The 14,000-nt window shown below is 39.2% G+C and overlaps 1 protein-coding gene across 1 annotated transcript; it reads left to right on the forward strand.

Moving 5' to 3' along the window:
• The first annotated feature begins 476 nt into the window (after positions 1-476).
• Positions 477-13,499, forward strand: LOC139716864 (flavin-containing monooxygenase 5-like). The gene is made up of 7 exons (XM_071628392.1): positions 477-758; positions 1,554-1,770; positions 6,715-6,857; positions 8,696-8,832; positions 11,145-11,545; positions 12,752-12,855; positions 13,164-13,499. The coding sequence occupies exons 1-7, from the start codon at positions 477-479 to the stop codon at positions 13,497-13,499; spliced, it is 1,620 nt and encodes a 539-aa protein (XP_071484493.1).
• The last annotated feature ends 501 nt before the right edge of the window (positions 13,500-14,000 follow it).

Consider the following 14,000-nt stretch of genomic DNA (forward strand, 5'->3'; position numbering starts at 1 on the left):
ACGGTACCTCGTATACCTCACATTCAAACATTTTGACCAAACGGAGCTCTAATCCACCGAACTTGCTATCTTTGCAGTTGATTTTTATAATGACACTTAGATGGCTAAACAGTATATTTTCCTTGAATTTATGAGAGGTGGCCGATCTTTTCCTGCCTGAGAAAGAGTATTTAGCAACATCCTCATTGTGTATCGGATTTTTCAGCAAATTCAAAAATTAATGTGCCCATCATCTAAAAAAAAAACACCTATCAATAAAGGCAGAAATCATATTGGGGGTCGAATGTCGATGCAAATGACCTCTTCAAGAGAAATATGGCAGTGCCCAGCATAAAATACATTTTTAGCGTTCCATCATTCCTCAAATTCGCTTGGTTCCTGTGTAGGGCCTAAATGTGGCGATTTTACTTCATTGTGCAAAGACTCCCTACAGATTGACCTCCCGATCATAACTTGGTAAGTCGATACTAATCAAGATGAGCACACGACCTCCTGCTCGAAGGGTTGCAGTGATCGGAGGCGGACCCTCCGGCCTGGTCGCCATCAAGACCTGTCTGGAGGAGGGTCTCGACGTCGCGTGCTTCGAGAAGTCGAAGATGATCGGAGGCCTGTGGTACTATCGCGAAGATCGGACGGAACAGTCCTGCAGTGTCTTCCGCTCCACTGTTATCAACACCAGCAAGGAGACCATGTGTTTCAGCGATTTTCCGATCCCGGAGGACTGGCCGAACTTCCTACACAACAAGAAAGTCCTCAAGGTAATGATCAGAAAGAGGGTGGAAGTAATGTTCATTCTAGAAATACTCTTGGAATGAACTTCAAGGGCACAACTTTTAATCCCTTCCTCCTCCCCTCCCCCTCTCTACTTGTATGTAGGCCTATGTATATGTATGTAATATAATTACATAATGAATAAATGAATATATATATATATATATATATATATATATATATATATATATTATATAAGACATAAATGCATTTGTATAAACTTTCAAAAGTATTTTTGTTTACGATCTAGATAAGCCCCTATACATTATTGAGGCTGCTGGTAAATACATTGTACTTTTAAAAAGGGCAATTGGAGTGCATGCCAAATAGAGTAGTGTGGAACATAACTTGCTCAACAGATATAAAATGTGTTTGTCTCTCATCAACATATTTCATAATTTTGTATCCTGGTCTCAAACACCATATTTGATGACACTCACAGACAGAGGTAGGTTAAAGAAGTAAATGTGCAACAGATTCTTTAGAAGATTCATAAAAAAGGGTATTTTAAACAAATCTGAATCAGAGTACAGGTATAGCTATACACCCATATCATGCCGTTTATACCACATTCTCTCCTTGAACGTAGATGGACATAGCGTTGAAATGTGAATGCTTATGTGAAAAGTATAGAAAAAAAACTACCACCTTCATTCATGCAGTACTCAGTATCAGGATTACGTGGAATTGCATTATGATCATAATCACCGCCAGTATTATTATCGTTTGCAGTCAGTCAACATTAATTTCCAAATGCCTTTTTTACCATCGCACCCATGCAGTATTTCGAGATGTGCGCCGATCACTTTGGCCTGCGCAAACACATCAAAGTCAACACCAAGGTCAACAGTGTTGACCCCGCTTCCGACTTCGATGCCTCGGGAAGATGGACGGTATCGGTGAACTCGATTGATCACGATAAAACGTGGGAGGAGACCTTCGACGCGGTGCTTGTCTGTACCGGTCATCACTGCACACCAAATATTCTACACTTCGAAGGTATTTTATCTTTGTCCGATTTACAAAATTTAGCTGATAATGATAATGATGATGATGATTATGATGATGGTGATGATGATGATGATTAGTGATGATGATTATAAAAAATGATAATAATGACAATCACCACCATCATTATGATCATCATAATCAAGCAAAACATAACATAATCATAGTAACAAAAATACAAATAATTTGACATGGTATTGAATAAAGTATCATTCAGCGATCAATTGAAAATTAAATCTGGTGCTATATTTACTTTTACATTTACGATTCCGTATCGCATACTTTTCTATTCAAGGTCCTGGATTTTTTTCACTTCGGTCCATCTGTAAAGAAATGGATCAAGCTAGTTTATGCAAATGCATCCTCTTGTGTATTAGTTAACGGATACTATACAGATAGATTTGAAATAGGACGAGGGTGTCGCCAGGGAGATCCTTTGTCCCCCTACCTCTTTTTGTTAGTCAGTGAAATACTTGGTATCCTAATACGACACTCGGATTCTTTAGTTGGATTGCATATGAATGGGAAATCGCTTAAACTTTTGCAATATGCAGATGATACCCTTTTGACACTCAACGGTTCAACCCAGGATTTACAAAGTGCTCTTACAATACTTAATGAATTTGCAAATATGTCCAACCTCAAAATTAACGTAACTAAAACTCAAGTAATATGGATTGGGAAGAACAGAACTTTCAAAAAAGAGATTTTACACGAGTACAAATTAAACTGGATATCTGAAGGATATTTCAGGTACCTGGGCATTGATTTTTCAGTTAAATTATCTGAAATGGTTAATCACAATTATCAAGAAAAGGTTAACGAGATAAAACGTCAGATAGCGATATGGCTGAAAAGAACATTGACTCCCTTAGGGAGAGTAACGATAGTAAAATCTTTATTGATACCCAAACTGAATTATTTGCTTTTATCTCTTCCAGAACCAAAATTAGAAATTATGAGTGATGTTAACCGATTTTTTTATAAATTTATATGGCACGATAAACCTGATAAAATAAGTAGGAAACAAATGTGCCAATTATACAGTGATGGTGGGGTTAAAATGACAGATATTTTTATACATTCTAAATCACTCAGAATATCATGGATAAGAAGATTCTTTTGTTATCCAAGTAACGAAAATTTCATTTTACATATGTTCCAATCATTCTTGCCTCCATCATACACATCTCTCCACTTATTCACGGGGGCTGAACATTACAAAGAATTAGCCATTTCAATGCGCAACCCATTTTGGAAAGAGGTATTATTAGCCTTTTCAGATTTAACCCAGTCCATTGTAGATAATATCGCATGTCAACCCCTTTGGAACAATCCTAGAATACAAGTTAATAATAATGTAATCTATTATAAGTCATGGTGTGCTAAGGGGGTACGTTTTGTTAACGATGTTCTAGAAACAGATGGAAAATTTCTTTCATATTTTGATTTTCAACGTAAATACAATGTACAAGTAAACTTTCTTCAATATTATGGTTTGTGTAATGCTATTCGATTTGGTTATAATAAAAATGTCATACCTAAGATTATGGAACCTACATGTATTATCCCTGAAACATTGTTTTTAATACTGAAAGTGAAAAAAGGTTGTGCACATATCTACCAGGCTTTCTTGAAACATAAGACAAAGGAATGTAAAAGTCTTATAAAATGGAAACAGGAGTTTGATTTTGACAATATCATTTGGAGTTTTTATTACCAAATTCCCTTTTATTCAACTGTCGATGTAAACATGAGATGGTTTCAGTTCAAGATGCTAAATAGAATTCTTTATATGAAAGACGCTTTATTGAGATTTAAATTAGTAACAGATAACTTATGTACTTTTTGTAATAACAGCGAAGAAACAATTATGCATATATTTTGTTCTTGTATATATTCAAACGAGATCTGGTCAAAACTTGAGCTTTGGCTGTCCCGTAATGCTATTCATATTAAGCTTACAAATCAAAATAAATTATTTGGTTTTTATGGACGTATTAACAGTGCCCTCAATTGCATTATGATTATAGTAAGGAAATAAATTTTTACAGCCAAATGCAAAAATTGTTTGCCAATTTTTGAACAAATCATGTCAGCGATAAAAAGTTATTATGATATGGAAAAGTATATATGTAAAACAAATCTGAAAGAAAAGAAATTTATGAAAAAGTGGTTACATTTTACTAAATGTTTCTGATTGTGTTTTCTTATGAAATGATTTGTCAGGTAATTTTCTGACACTTTGAAAAGAATTTGCAATTTATAATTGATTTTTGTAACTGTTTGCTGTTCTTATTGTATTTAGAATGGCCAAGAATATCATGTGTTAAATCTGCATGTACATACATATCTCTTTTTGTATATATTTGTGTGTATGATATTATTCAATAAAGGAACCCTGTGGAAGGGGGAAAAATATTTACTTTCCGTTAAGGCTCACATTTTCACAACTTTGCATGCAAATGTTGTAATTGTCTGGAAGTGGTACAATCAGGGTTATCAATCCCATATTTTGATATATTGTAACCAAATCTCTCTTTGGATTATGTATATTGTATATATATATATATATATATATATATATATATATGCAACCCCCATACCCCTTAAACTCTGTCTTAACGGGGCGACCAATGTTGTACAGAGGCGGATAAATTTTGGTCTGGTCTGTTAGCTTCTCTCTGTACTGGTCGGGGGTTAGCGAATCACATAGACACCAATCATCAACAAATTATCAAAAGTTAGAGAGAGACTAAATATTGCTTCACAACAACAGTGAACATAAAATGCGGGAGAAAGGTAAAATTTACATGGAAAGTGTCAATGCTGCTAACAGCATATTTATTCACCGACCTGCCTTCTCGTAGGTCTGAAATAGATAACTTGTTTACAAACACCAATTACTTCCCTTACAACACAATTGAACACATCACTTATCAATTAACTCTTCTGTTCTACACCTTTGGAGACCGGTTTCATATTCTACTATCTTAATCTATGGGAAAGGGAGGGATTTGGTTAATAGGGAAAATGATGTTAGTGGGTGTGGCCACTTATCTCGACATCGGCATGGTCGCGGGATGAGGTTCTCGTCTGCATGTTGATCGAGCTCGTCCACGGGGCTGGGCGTCTGTTAACCGGTCTGCTTTCACTGCTTCCTTAAACCGTTCGTCACCATTGCAGTCCACGTTGTGGCAACCTGACAGGACGCTTCAACATCTCTGCTGACATCAGTCGACTATTTCGAGTTCGTTACACCCCACATTGGTGTAAACCAAAGTTCTGTTTTGTTGTGGTGTACAGTTTCTCGACTTGTTGTTGTCCACCGGTTGACTCATTGACTCTGGGGCAGTCCAACCAAGATCCTCGTCACATTCACAGCGTCGATAGAGTTTAGTTGATTAATATGGAGGGGAGCATGATGTACAAGGAAAGGGGATCTCCTGACTCTATCTCTGTTGTCTCCAACTATTCAAAGTTCCTCAAACTTCCAAAATATTTTGCAGCCTTTGCTTCACTATAGTGTGAAGCCGCTCCCATGATGCTCGCAATTCTCCAACTTCTCTCTCTGTTTCCCCTCTCTCCTATCAATAATCTAACTCTCCTCAAACATGGTCTTTTATAACAAATTTACTATTGGCATCCTTTCCCTAAAATTATTTCATTGGCTAAATCTTATTTTGGGGTGTGATCTTCACTGGAAATTAATTTCTTATAGGTCAGATCTTCCATTAGCTCCTCCCATTTGTTTCTGTGGAACTCCGTTTTCTCTGATTCACGGGCATCTCAATTTCTGATAAACTCGCCCACTGTCTTTTGGTTTCTTTATTTCCTTCTTCTCTGTAACCACTGGTCAAGACTTATTGTTTCTTGGATAATAAAATCATAAAACAAATGAATGATAGTGTCCTTATGACGTCCAACGTCATCGTCATCATTTTTCTGGGTTGTTGTCCCTGAATTTGTCTTTGGAATTCCTGTCTGACCTACTGCACTAAAGTACATCAAAATAAAGGAGAAGTTCTGGCTGGAGAACGACCTTCCAGCTGAGAGGGTCATTCATGTTTAGGGATCAGAGGGCGGAGAACTGACCACTAGCTGGAGAAAATAGCCAATGTCAAACTCATAAATTCCTAGGACCAATAACTTTTCTTGGGAGAGGAGAATTGACAAAAAAAAGGAAGTCCAGCTGGAAGCAAAATAAAGGGTTTCATAAACTCCAAGAAGGGGAAAAGACTGATTCATTGACGTCACAGGGTGACTTGGAAAACAACTGTAATGCTTCTGTTTTCTTTAACTTTCTATCCTATTCTATTCTTTTCTTTATTATATGTGCTAGTAGCCATCTGGGCTACATATATATATGTATATATATATATACATACATACCTATTAGTTCCAGTCCAAATGTGGCAGTACTACCAGAAGATGCAAAAGTAGGTGGCGTCAGTGATCGCAAAATTAGCATAATGAAAATTAGAAGCAAAATAGAAACGATTGTGAGGAGTGGATCTTTAGTAGAAATGGTAGCGATGTTTTGTTTTGTTTTTCTCTCTCTCTTTCATCCAATCTGGGCATTTTAAGAGCGCTCTCTTCCTCTCTCTACCTTGCAAGTGCGTCCAATACCCAAGGATTTTATCTACTGTAGTAATTTACACAATGGTGTAAATTCGCAACTCATGCAGCTATATGGTATCATATTTTCCCACTATAATACACCATTCTTCTGTCGTGCTGGATATATCAATAGAGAATCCATGTATCTCTTTTGAGATAAGCCCTGGTAGAGGCGGTATGGTGTGTGTGTTTTGTGTGTGCGTGTGCGTGTGCGTGTGTGCGTGCGTGTGTTATGTGCACTCGTGAAATTAATGCTACATCATGCCAGGACCCCTTGTGGCCATACCAGAGTAATATATAATATGTTTTCGTCAGGATTAAAAGATTTCTTGGGCTGCGTGATACGCACCCACGACTATTTGACACCAGAGAAGTACCGTGACAAGAGGGTGGTCATCGTCGGGATCGGGAACTCAGGAGGCGACGCGGCTGTCGAGCTCGGGCGAGTAGCATCCGATGTAAGTTTATTCCTTCATCAATCGTCTTTGAAGTGAAGTCGTGAAGATAGAATTTGACGAGCAGACTATAAACCAGTTCTTTGGCGACACTGAATCGCAGCACCGGAAGTGCAGGAGAATAATGATTATATAACAGTGCTAATGACAATACTATAAGAACTATTGTCATCAAAGTTATTATCAATAGGGGCCTGCTGTTAGTGGTATCATGTATAGTGGCAATGATTATGAAGTCAATATTCAGTGGCGGATCGGGGGGGGGGCGTAACTGGCGCTCGCTCCGTCTTTATTGTTTGTTAAAACAAGATAAAAAAATATGGGGGGGGGGCGCCCCCTTTTAATTTTGTAAAGGCGCCTCCCCTTTACGGAGTATCATTTGCCCCTTACTCGAACTCTTTTTACAAAATCTACGTTTATCTACAGTGGCCCAAAATTATGGAATTCCCTCGAGAAAAATATAAAAAATTCTACTCGTTTGAAATCATTTTCTAGTAATTTAAAGAGATATCTGATTAGTTTATATGTACCCCATGATTAGTTTGCCTGATTTGGAATTGTTATTCTTTTTACTTCGCCCTGCATCGAGAATACTGACCTGCCCTTCGCTCTCTCTCCTACCCCCTCTCTCCCTCTCTCTCTCTCTCTTTCCCAACTCTCTTCTGTGTGTGTAGACCTATGTATGTGTGTGCGTGTACGTGTGTGTGTGTGTGCGTGTGTGTGTGTGTGTGTGTGTGTGTGTGTGTGTGTGTGTGTGTGTGTGTGTGTGTGTGAATGTGTATGCTTCATGTTACCATGAATGTAATGAAAAGTGTATACTTCCAATGACTAACTTGTACGATACATGTATTGTATTATGTGATAAGCAGAGATGTATTAAGGTATTGTAGTAATGTAACGTAAGTGAGGGGACTGCACTATACAAGTTCGCTTTTTAGCAGCCCCTCAATTTTCATTTCCACCAAGACCTTTATGAAACAAGATGTATTATATGTTACAAGGTATGTTATCATTTCACGTTTGTATTACCTATGTATATTGATTGGAAATGAAAATAAAAACATGAATGAATGAATGAATGAATGAATGAATGAATGAATGAATGAATGAATGAATGAATGAATGAATGAATGAATGAATGAATTCCTGGATCCGCCTCTGGTACTGATTGCAGTGACACTAATGATTTATATAAACTCCACATTTTGGGACAAGATCATTGCTATAAAGTCATAATGAGGGAGAGGGTCAAAGCTGTGTGTATACGAATGAGTCTTTGAATGATCAAAATAAGAAATCACCACAGATATGTGAAGTTTTAGTAGAAAGTTCGATTTGATTTCTTTCACTATCAACACCGTTTGTTGTTTGTTGTTGTTTTCTTATTTTAGTCAGGTTTCTTTTTGTTTTCTTTTGTTTTGTTCAGGACAACTTATCCGTAACGCGGCAGTTACGATGCAGTGAGATCGCAACTGAGCATCGCGGGGGGGGGGGGGGGGGGGGGGGGGTCAAGGAGAGGGTTGTAAGGTGTACCTCCAATAACGTTCATTGAAAGTATCTGAAGACCTTACTTACTGGAACGCGCCTCCTCAAATTTCAGTATTTTTTTTTGTCTGTTTGCCTGTCTGTCTGTCCACAAGCAAGGCTAGCGGTGGTCTTATCCCATTGGTTACTGAGATTTGATACTTATATATACGACAGATACTCCTTTCATTTTGTCTTTTCTTTTCGAGACAGGTAAGAAATAATGTAAATGATATTAATCTGGGTTCCTGCTCAGATGTGCCATGTTCACTCTTCTATACTCTGCTTGCCTTTTTGTTTGTGGATCCTCTCCTTAGTTGTTTCTGAGCACGAGAAGTGGAGCCTGGATCAAATACAGAATCAGTGACAGAAGTCTCCTCGTCGATCTCACAAACCGTATCCAGCGATCAGTGTCCATCCGCCTCCAAGAAAGAATTCTACTTAATCGGAGCAGGTTAGTAGCTCGATGCATAACAACTTGTCTGTCTGTATAGTTCAATGGACTGATGCCGACATTAAATCATAATCCTACGATGCGTACCCGAATCAGATCGATCGCTCGTCCATCATCCACAGCTTACTTATGTTGATCTCATAGAAAACCAACGATTTTTTTGTAGAATGCTAATGATTATAATTCATAATATATATATATAAACCCCTCCAAAAAAAAAAAAAATGTTTGGAAATCTGAGTTTGATCAATCATTTCTCATTTTTCTTTAGAAATGAATTATTTGTGCTTAGTACCACACAAAGATTGTTTAATTCTCTTTAAGATGATACCGTACTTGTTATGATTATCGTATACATGGAGGTGCAGTGTTTACAGAGGTAGAATAAAATGGCCCAATTTTTGATGTTCCTGATGGAGTTTCCTCGTTATGAGCGAGTTCCCCATTGTTTATTTGGTATTCATTTACTGTAACATCAGCATTTTTATGGAGTGAAACATGTATGCGTTCAACCAAACAGATAAACAGATAAACATACACACACACACACACACACACACAACACAACACACACACACACACACACACACACACACACACACACACAAACGACCATGACTCAAACCATTTTATCTCACAGAACCTCGCCACATTAACCACAACAAAGACATAAAGAAGTGAAATGGCATGGTCTTGGTATTATTGGAGTTTCATCTTTATTTTGTCTTCATTTTGTCGTTATTTTTTGTCTTTACTTTATGTTTACTTTGTCTTTATGATAAATGAACATGATCGGGGCTCAGAATCTGGTGGACGACCGCATGGCACCGTGTCCTCATACTGTTGATTAGCTTCGTGATTCGCTGCTGAGGAATGGCGTTCCACTCGTCAACCAGTACCTGACGGAGTCCTGCCAATGTCGTTGCATTTGTGACGCTCTTCCCCACAGCTCGGCCAAGTTAATATGATCCCAAAGATGTTCTATGGGGTTGAGGTCGGGGCTGCACGCAGGCCAGTCCATTCTATAGTGATGCCCTCTCTCTCTCACAAGAAAGTTGCGCACAAGTCTCGCTCTAAGTGGTCTAGCGTTGTCATCTTTTTGAAGCATCTCAGCTTCAGTTTGCCCTATGGCGCGGGCTTTTTGAACATTGCTTACACGTGGCATGATGTACAACCATAAAACTTGATGAGCTATCAAAATTGCCTGGCATGGCACCACTGAAAACTTGAATGTGAAGTTACGATGTCTATGGAAATTTGCCTTCATGGCTGACCAGTTGAGAACAAAAGACATAAAACAAAAGAACATGTTCTCTGTTTACTCTTCACGACCATTCTCATTCATAAGGACCGTTCTTGTTCATTTTGCAGCTTTTCAATGCAGACCTCATCAGACACTTTTGAGTACAGCCCTTTACTTGATAGCATAATCATAATGAGTAGGATATCATTTCAAAAAGGATTTGATGATCTTTCCATTGATATCAAGCTTGTATTGTTTATAGTGCTTACAAGCTGGAGAAATTTACCACTGAAGTCAGATTTCCAAACTTTTTTGAGGGGTTTATATATATATATATTTGAATATCATATGCGTATCTACCATGATATGTATGTATATTAAGTAATGACACAAGAGATCTAAATAAAAAAAACAACAACAACAACAGCCGGCGCGTCCGTGACAGTGTCAGTTCTCTAAGACACTGAAAGTTGATCCACGGCTCTTCAGGAGGTGTCGCACTGTTATCCGGTCAGTGTCCGATTTCCAACCTGATTCAGTTCGGTCAGACTGTGTTGGTCGATTGCCAGAAGTGTCGGGTATTATGGAGTCAGATGAATCGGAAGCCGTAAACGGCTGACAGACTGGGACGGCTACCAATCTTTTATCCGATGTTTGATCTTTTTGTCGGATTTACAAGAAAACAAATGACCTCAAACGTAGCTTGCAGGTAAAATTTCATCTTGAGTCATCGCAACGCTGACTCATTTTATGCAGATTGAGATCAGAATTCTAATGAGCCTGAGGTGATCAATAGGGCCTTCACACGGACTGCGAAATGTTGAGTGTGCAGGGCCAGTGTGAGAGCCATGGTCATGATGGTTGTGTGCAGGGCTGGCATCGGCTGATGTGCCACTTTCCGAAAAAAAAAAAAATGTTACACCGCATCGATGTTAACAACAATTGGCAAGTACTCTCTGGTCTGTGTGCAAGTGAAGTAATTTATTATTCTAGCCAAGTGCCGTCCAAATGAAAACTCTCTTACGACATCTGACAAAATAACGTGCGATGTGACTTTCCGTGTTTCTAGGAAACGTGTCGACCACGAACTCATTGGCCTCAAGCCCGACTTCGGCATCACTGCCGCTCACCCAACCGTCAACGATGACCTTCCGGGCTGTATCATGAATGGCCTGGTCACTGTCAAGCCAAACATCCGTCGCTTCACCACGAGCGGAGTTGTGTTCGAAGACGGCACCACGGAGGATAACATCGATCTCGTCGTCCTGGCAACAGGCTACAAGATCTCCTTCCCTTTTCTCTCCTCTTCCGTGCTTCCGGTCAACGACAACCGTGTTGAGATGTATCGCTACGTCTTTCCTCTGCACCACAAGCACCCAACCTTGGCAGTACTCGGTCTGGTTCAACCCCTGGGACCTACCATCCCTTCATCTGGGCTGCAGGCACGTTGGGCGACAAGGGTGTTCAAAGGTAACTATGTAGCACCCATCTGCCGTTACTCTCTGTCACTTTCAGCGGATTGTTTAACGTTTTCATGACTATCTCCGTCTCAGTTTCTAGACGTTAGACCAGGAGGTTAGGGAAACATGGTACGTGTAATGTATCAGATATGCATAAAGTCAAGAAGTTATTACATGTCTACTTCCGTAGATTAATGAAGAAAAAGCACCACATTAATGTTTTATTGATTAACATCGTGACTTCATTTTATTAATCACACTTATTATTTGATTTGCGATTTCTCTAAATTCTCTAATATTTAGAGCTGCAACTCAGTGAAATTATGTTCCAACACGTAATTAGTGGCAATTGTATAATTATTTAGAACTGGAGTCAAAAGGGGCCTGAGCTTTCGATCCTAGCAGACTCTTCGTCAGAGGCAAAATTAATCGTATAAACACTTCGTCACCCTTTTATGTCCAACTGCCGCTTTTTCACTTAAACATCTTTTACAACTGTGTGATAGGTTTTAGCTCTGTAATCAAAAGAGCAAGTCACTTGAAGGTTATTCATCGCAAATCACATTGAGATGCATTCAAATTTTGCCTCTGACGAAGATTCTGCTAGGATCGAAAGCTCAGGTCCCTTTTGACTCCATTTGACTCCATTGGCTCGCCTTTATTGGATAAGCAGTTCTCAGCAGCTTTTTTGCTACATTATTTAGAACTGTAAGGTGATATACTGGATGATGATAGGTGAAAATGTGGTTGACCATAGTTTAAAGGCTATTCGTCTTCCCTATGGTAACTTTTACTATTTGGTTGTGTGGCGTCACACTGTCCCGAAATTGACACGAGTTGGCAATACGAATATTGAATTTTCAATTTCGCGCAAAGTGGCCGCTAACATGGTCAACAGCCGAGTCAAGTACAATGTCTACAGACGGTCGCACAGTGGCACCAGACCGCACTCACGAATGACCCAATGTTATGATCAGAGCTGAACTTAAATATTTCCTCATCGTGTATCCATCTTTGCTCAATTTTGGGACAGTGAGCAGGGGCTGATCCAGGAATTCCGTAAAGGGGATGCGCCTTTGCAAAATTAAAGGGGGCGCACGCACCCTATTTTTTTATTTCTTTTGTTTTAACCAAAAAAAAAATAAAGATGGACTCCTGCATAAAGGATGTTGTTTTCGGTAATATGAGAGGATATATTATTTTATAACTATGACAGGTGAGAGTCATCTTCCGACCAAGGATCAAATCAGAGCGCACATCAGACGCACACAGGAAGCCATGGACAAGCGCTACAAGAAGTCTCCACGTCATACAATCCAGGTATATTATTATATATTATCACAGTCTCATTCATTAGGTTGTAATGACGATCATGATAATGATAACAATAACACAATGAAGTGATATCAACTTAAACACAAATGATGATATAGAAAAGAAAATAAGATGACCTTTCAATAACGCTCACTTTACAAAATAGGGCCTACCACTAGTGCCTTCATCAAAATTATTTACTCTTCTGCAATATCTTGGGTCTTTTTGCGCATCAGTTTGCTATGCAGTCCATGTCAGTGTCATGCATTCGAGTTCACGCACTGTTTGAATATACACCCTGCCGTCCGTCACAGATCGACGTCATGCCGTACTTGGATGAAATCGCCAGTGATATCGGCGTCAAGCCCAACCTACTCGTGCTCCTTGTAACTGACCCGGTCCTTGCCTACCACTACATCTTCGGTCCCTACGTCCCCGCCCACTATCGTCTCTATGGCAACCATCGTTGGGCGGGAGCACGCGAGCACATCATGACGGTGTGGCAACGCGTCCATAAGCCGTACAAAGCCAGACGAGGCGGGGCGTCAATGAAGGAACTTGAGGGGGCAGGTCCAAGGTTCGGACTCTTCCAACTCTTCATCGTGCTTGGCATCTTGGCGGTCGTCTACTTCCGGTTTTTCCAAAAGTAGTCACGAAGAGCGCCACAAGACCCCCTTTGTAATAAGATTAGATTAGTGTGCGGCATGTTACCCCGCGGAATCTCGAAAGCGTGTTATTTAATTTTTTTTTTCATACCTGGAATAGTAGTAAAGAGGACTGGTGTAGGGCTGTATTGTGTTGCTGGCAACATTTTTTTTTTTCAAGGAGTTTTACAGAGGTGCATGATAAGTATGATATAATTACATGACATGATAATTTTAATTTTGTTTATTTTCATTTCATTCTTCACTTTTCTATTTTTTCTCTTCTTTCATAATATGAGCTCCCCTTCCAAGACAGTTATTAATACGAGCTCCCTCGTGGGGACACTTTATTAGCATAAGTTAAGTGATAATAATGCCTACTCTGAAAGAAAGATGGGCCTATTATTCAGTGGGGTGAAGGTTCAGATGTGAGTTGTTGTTGTTGTTTTTTTCAGTTTGTCTCTCTCTCTACAAATTTAATATGTAGAGGGAGACAAACTGAAGAAA

This window comes from Diadema antillarum, unplaced genomic scaffold (genome assembly GCF_040938485.1).
Source record: "Diadema antillarum isolate AM-2024a unplaced genomic scaffold, OU_Dant_1.0 scf00000071, whole genome shotgun sequence".
Classification (NCBI taxonomy): domain Eukaryota; kingdom Metazoa; phylum Echinodermata; class Echinoidea; order Diadematoida; family Diadematidae; genus Diadema; species Diadema antillarum.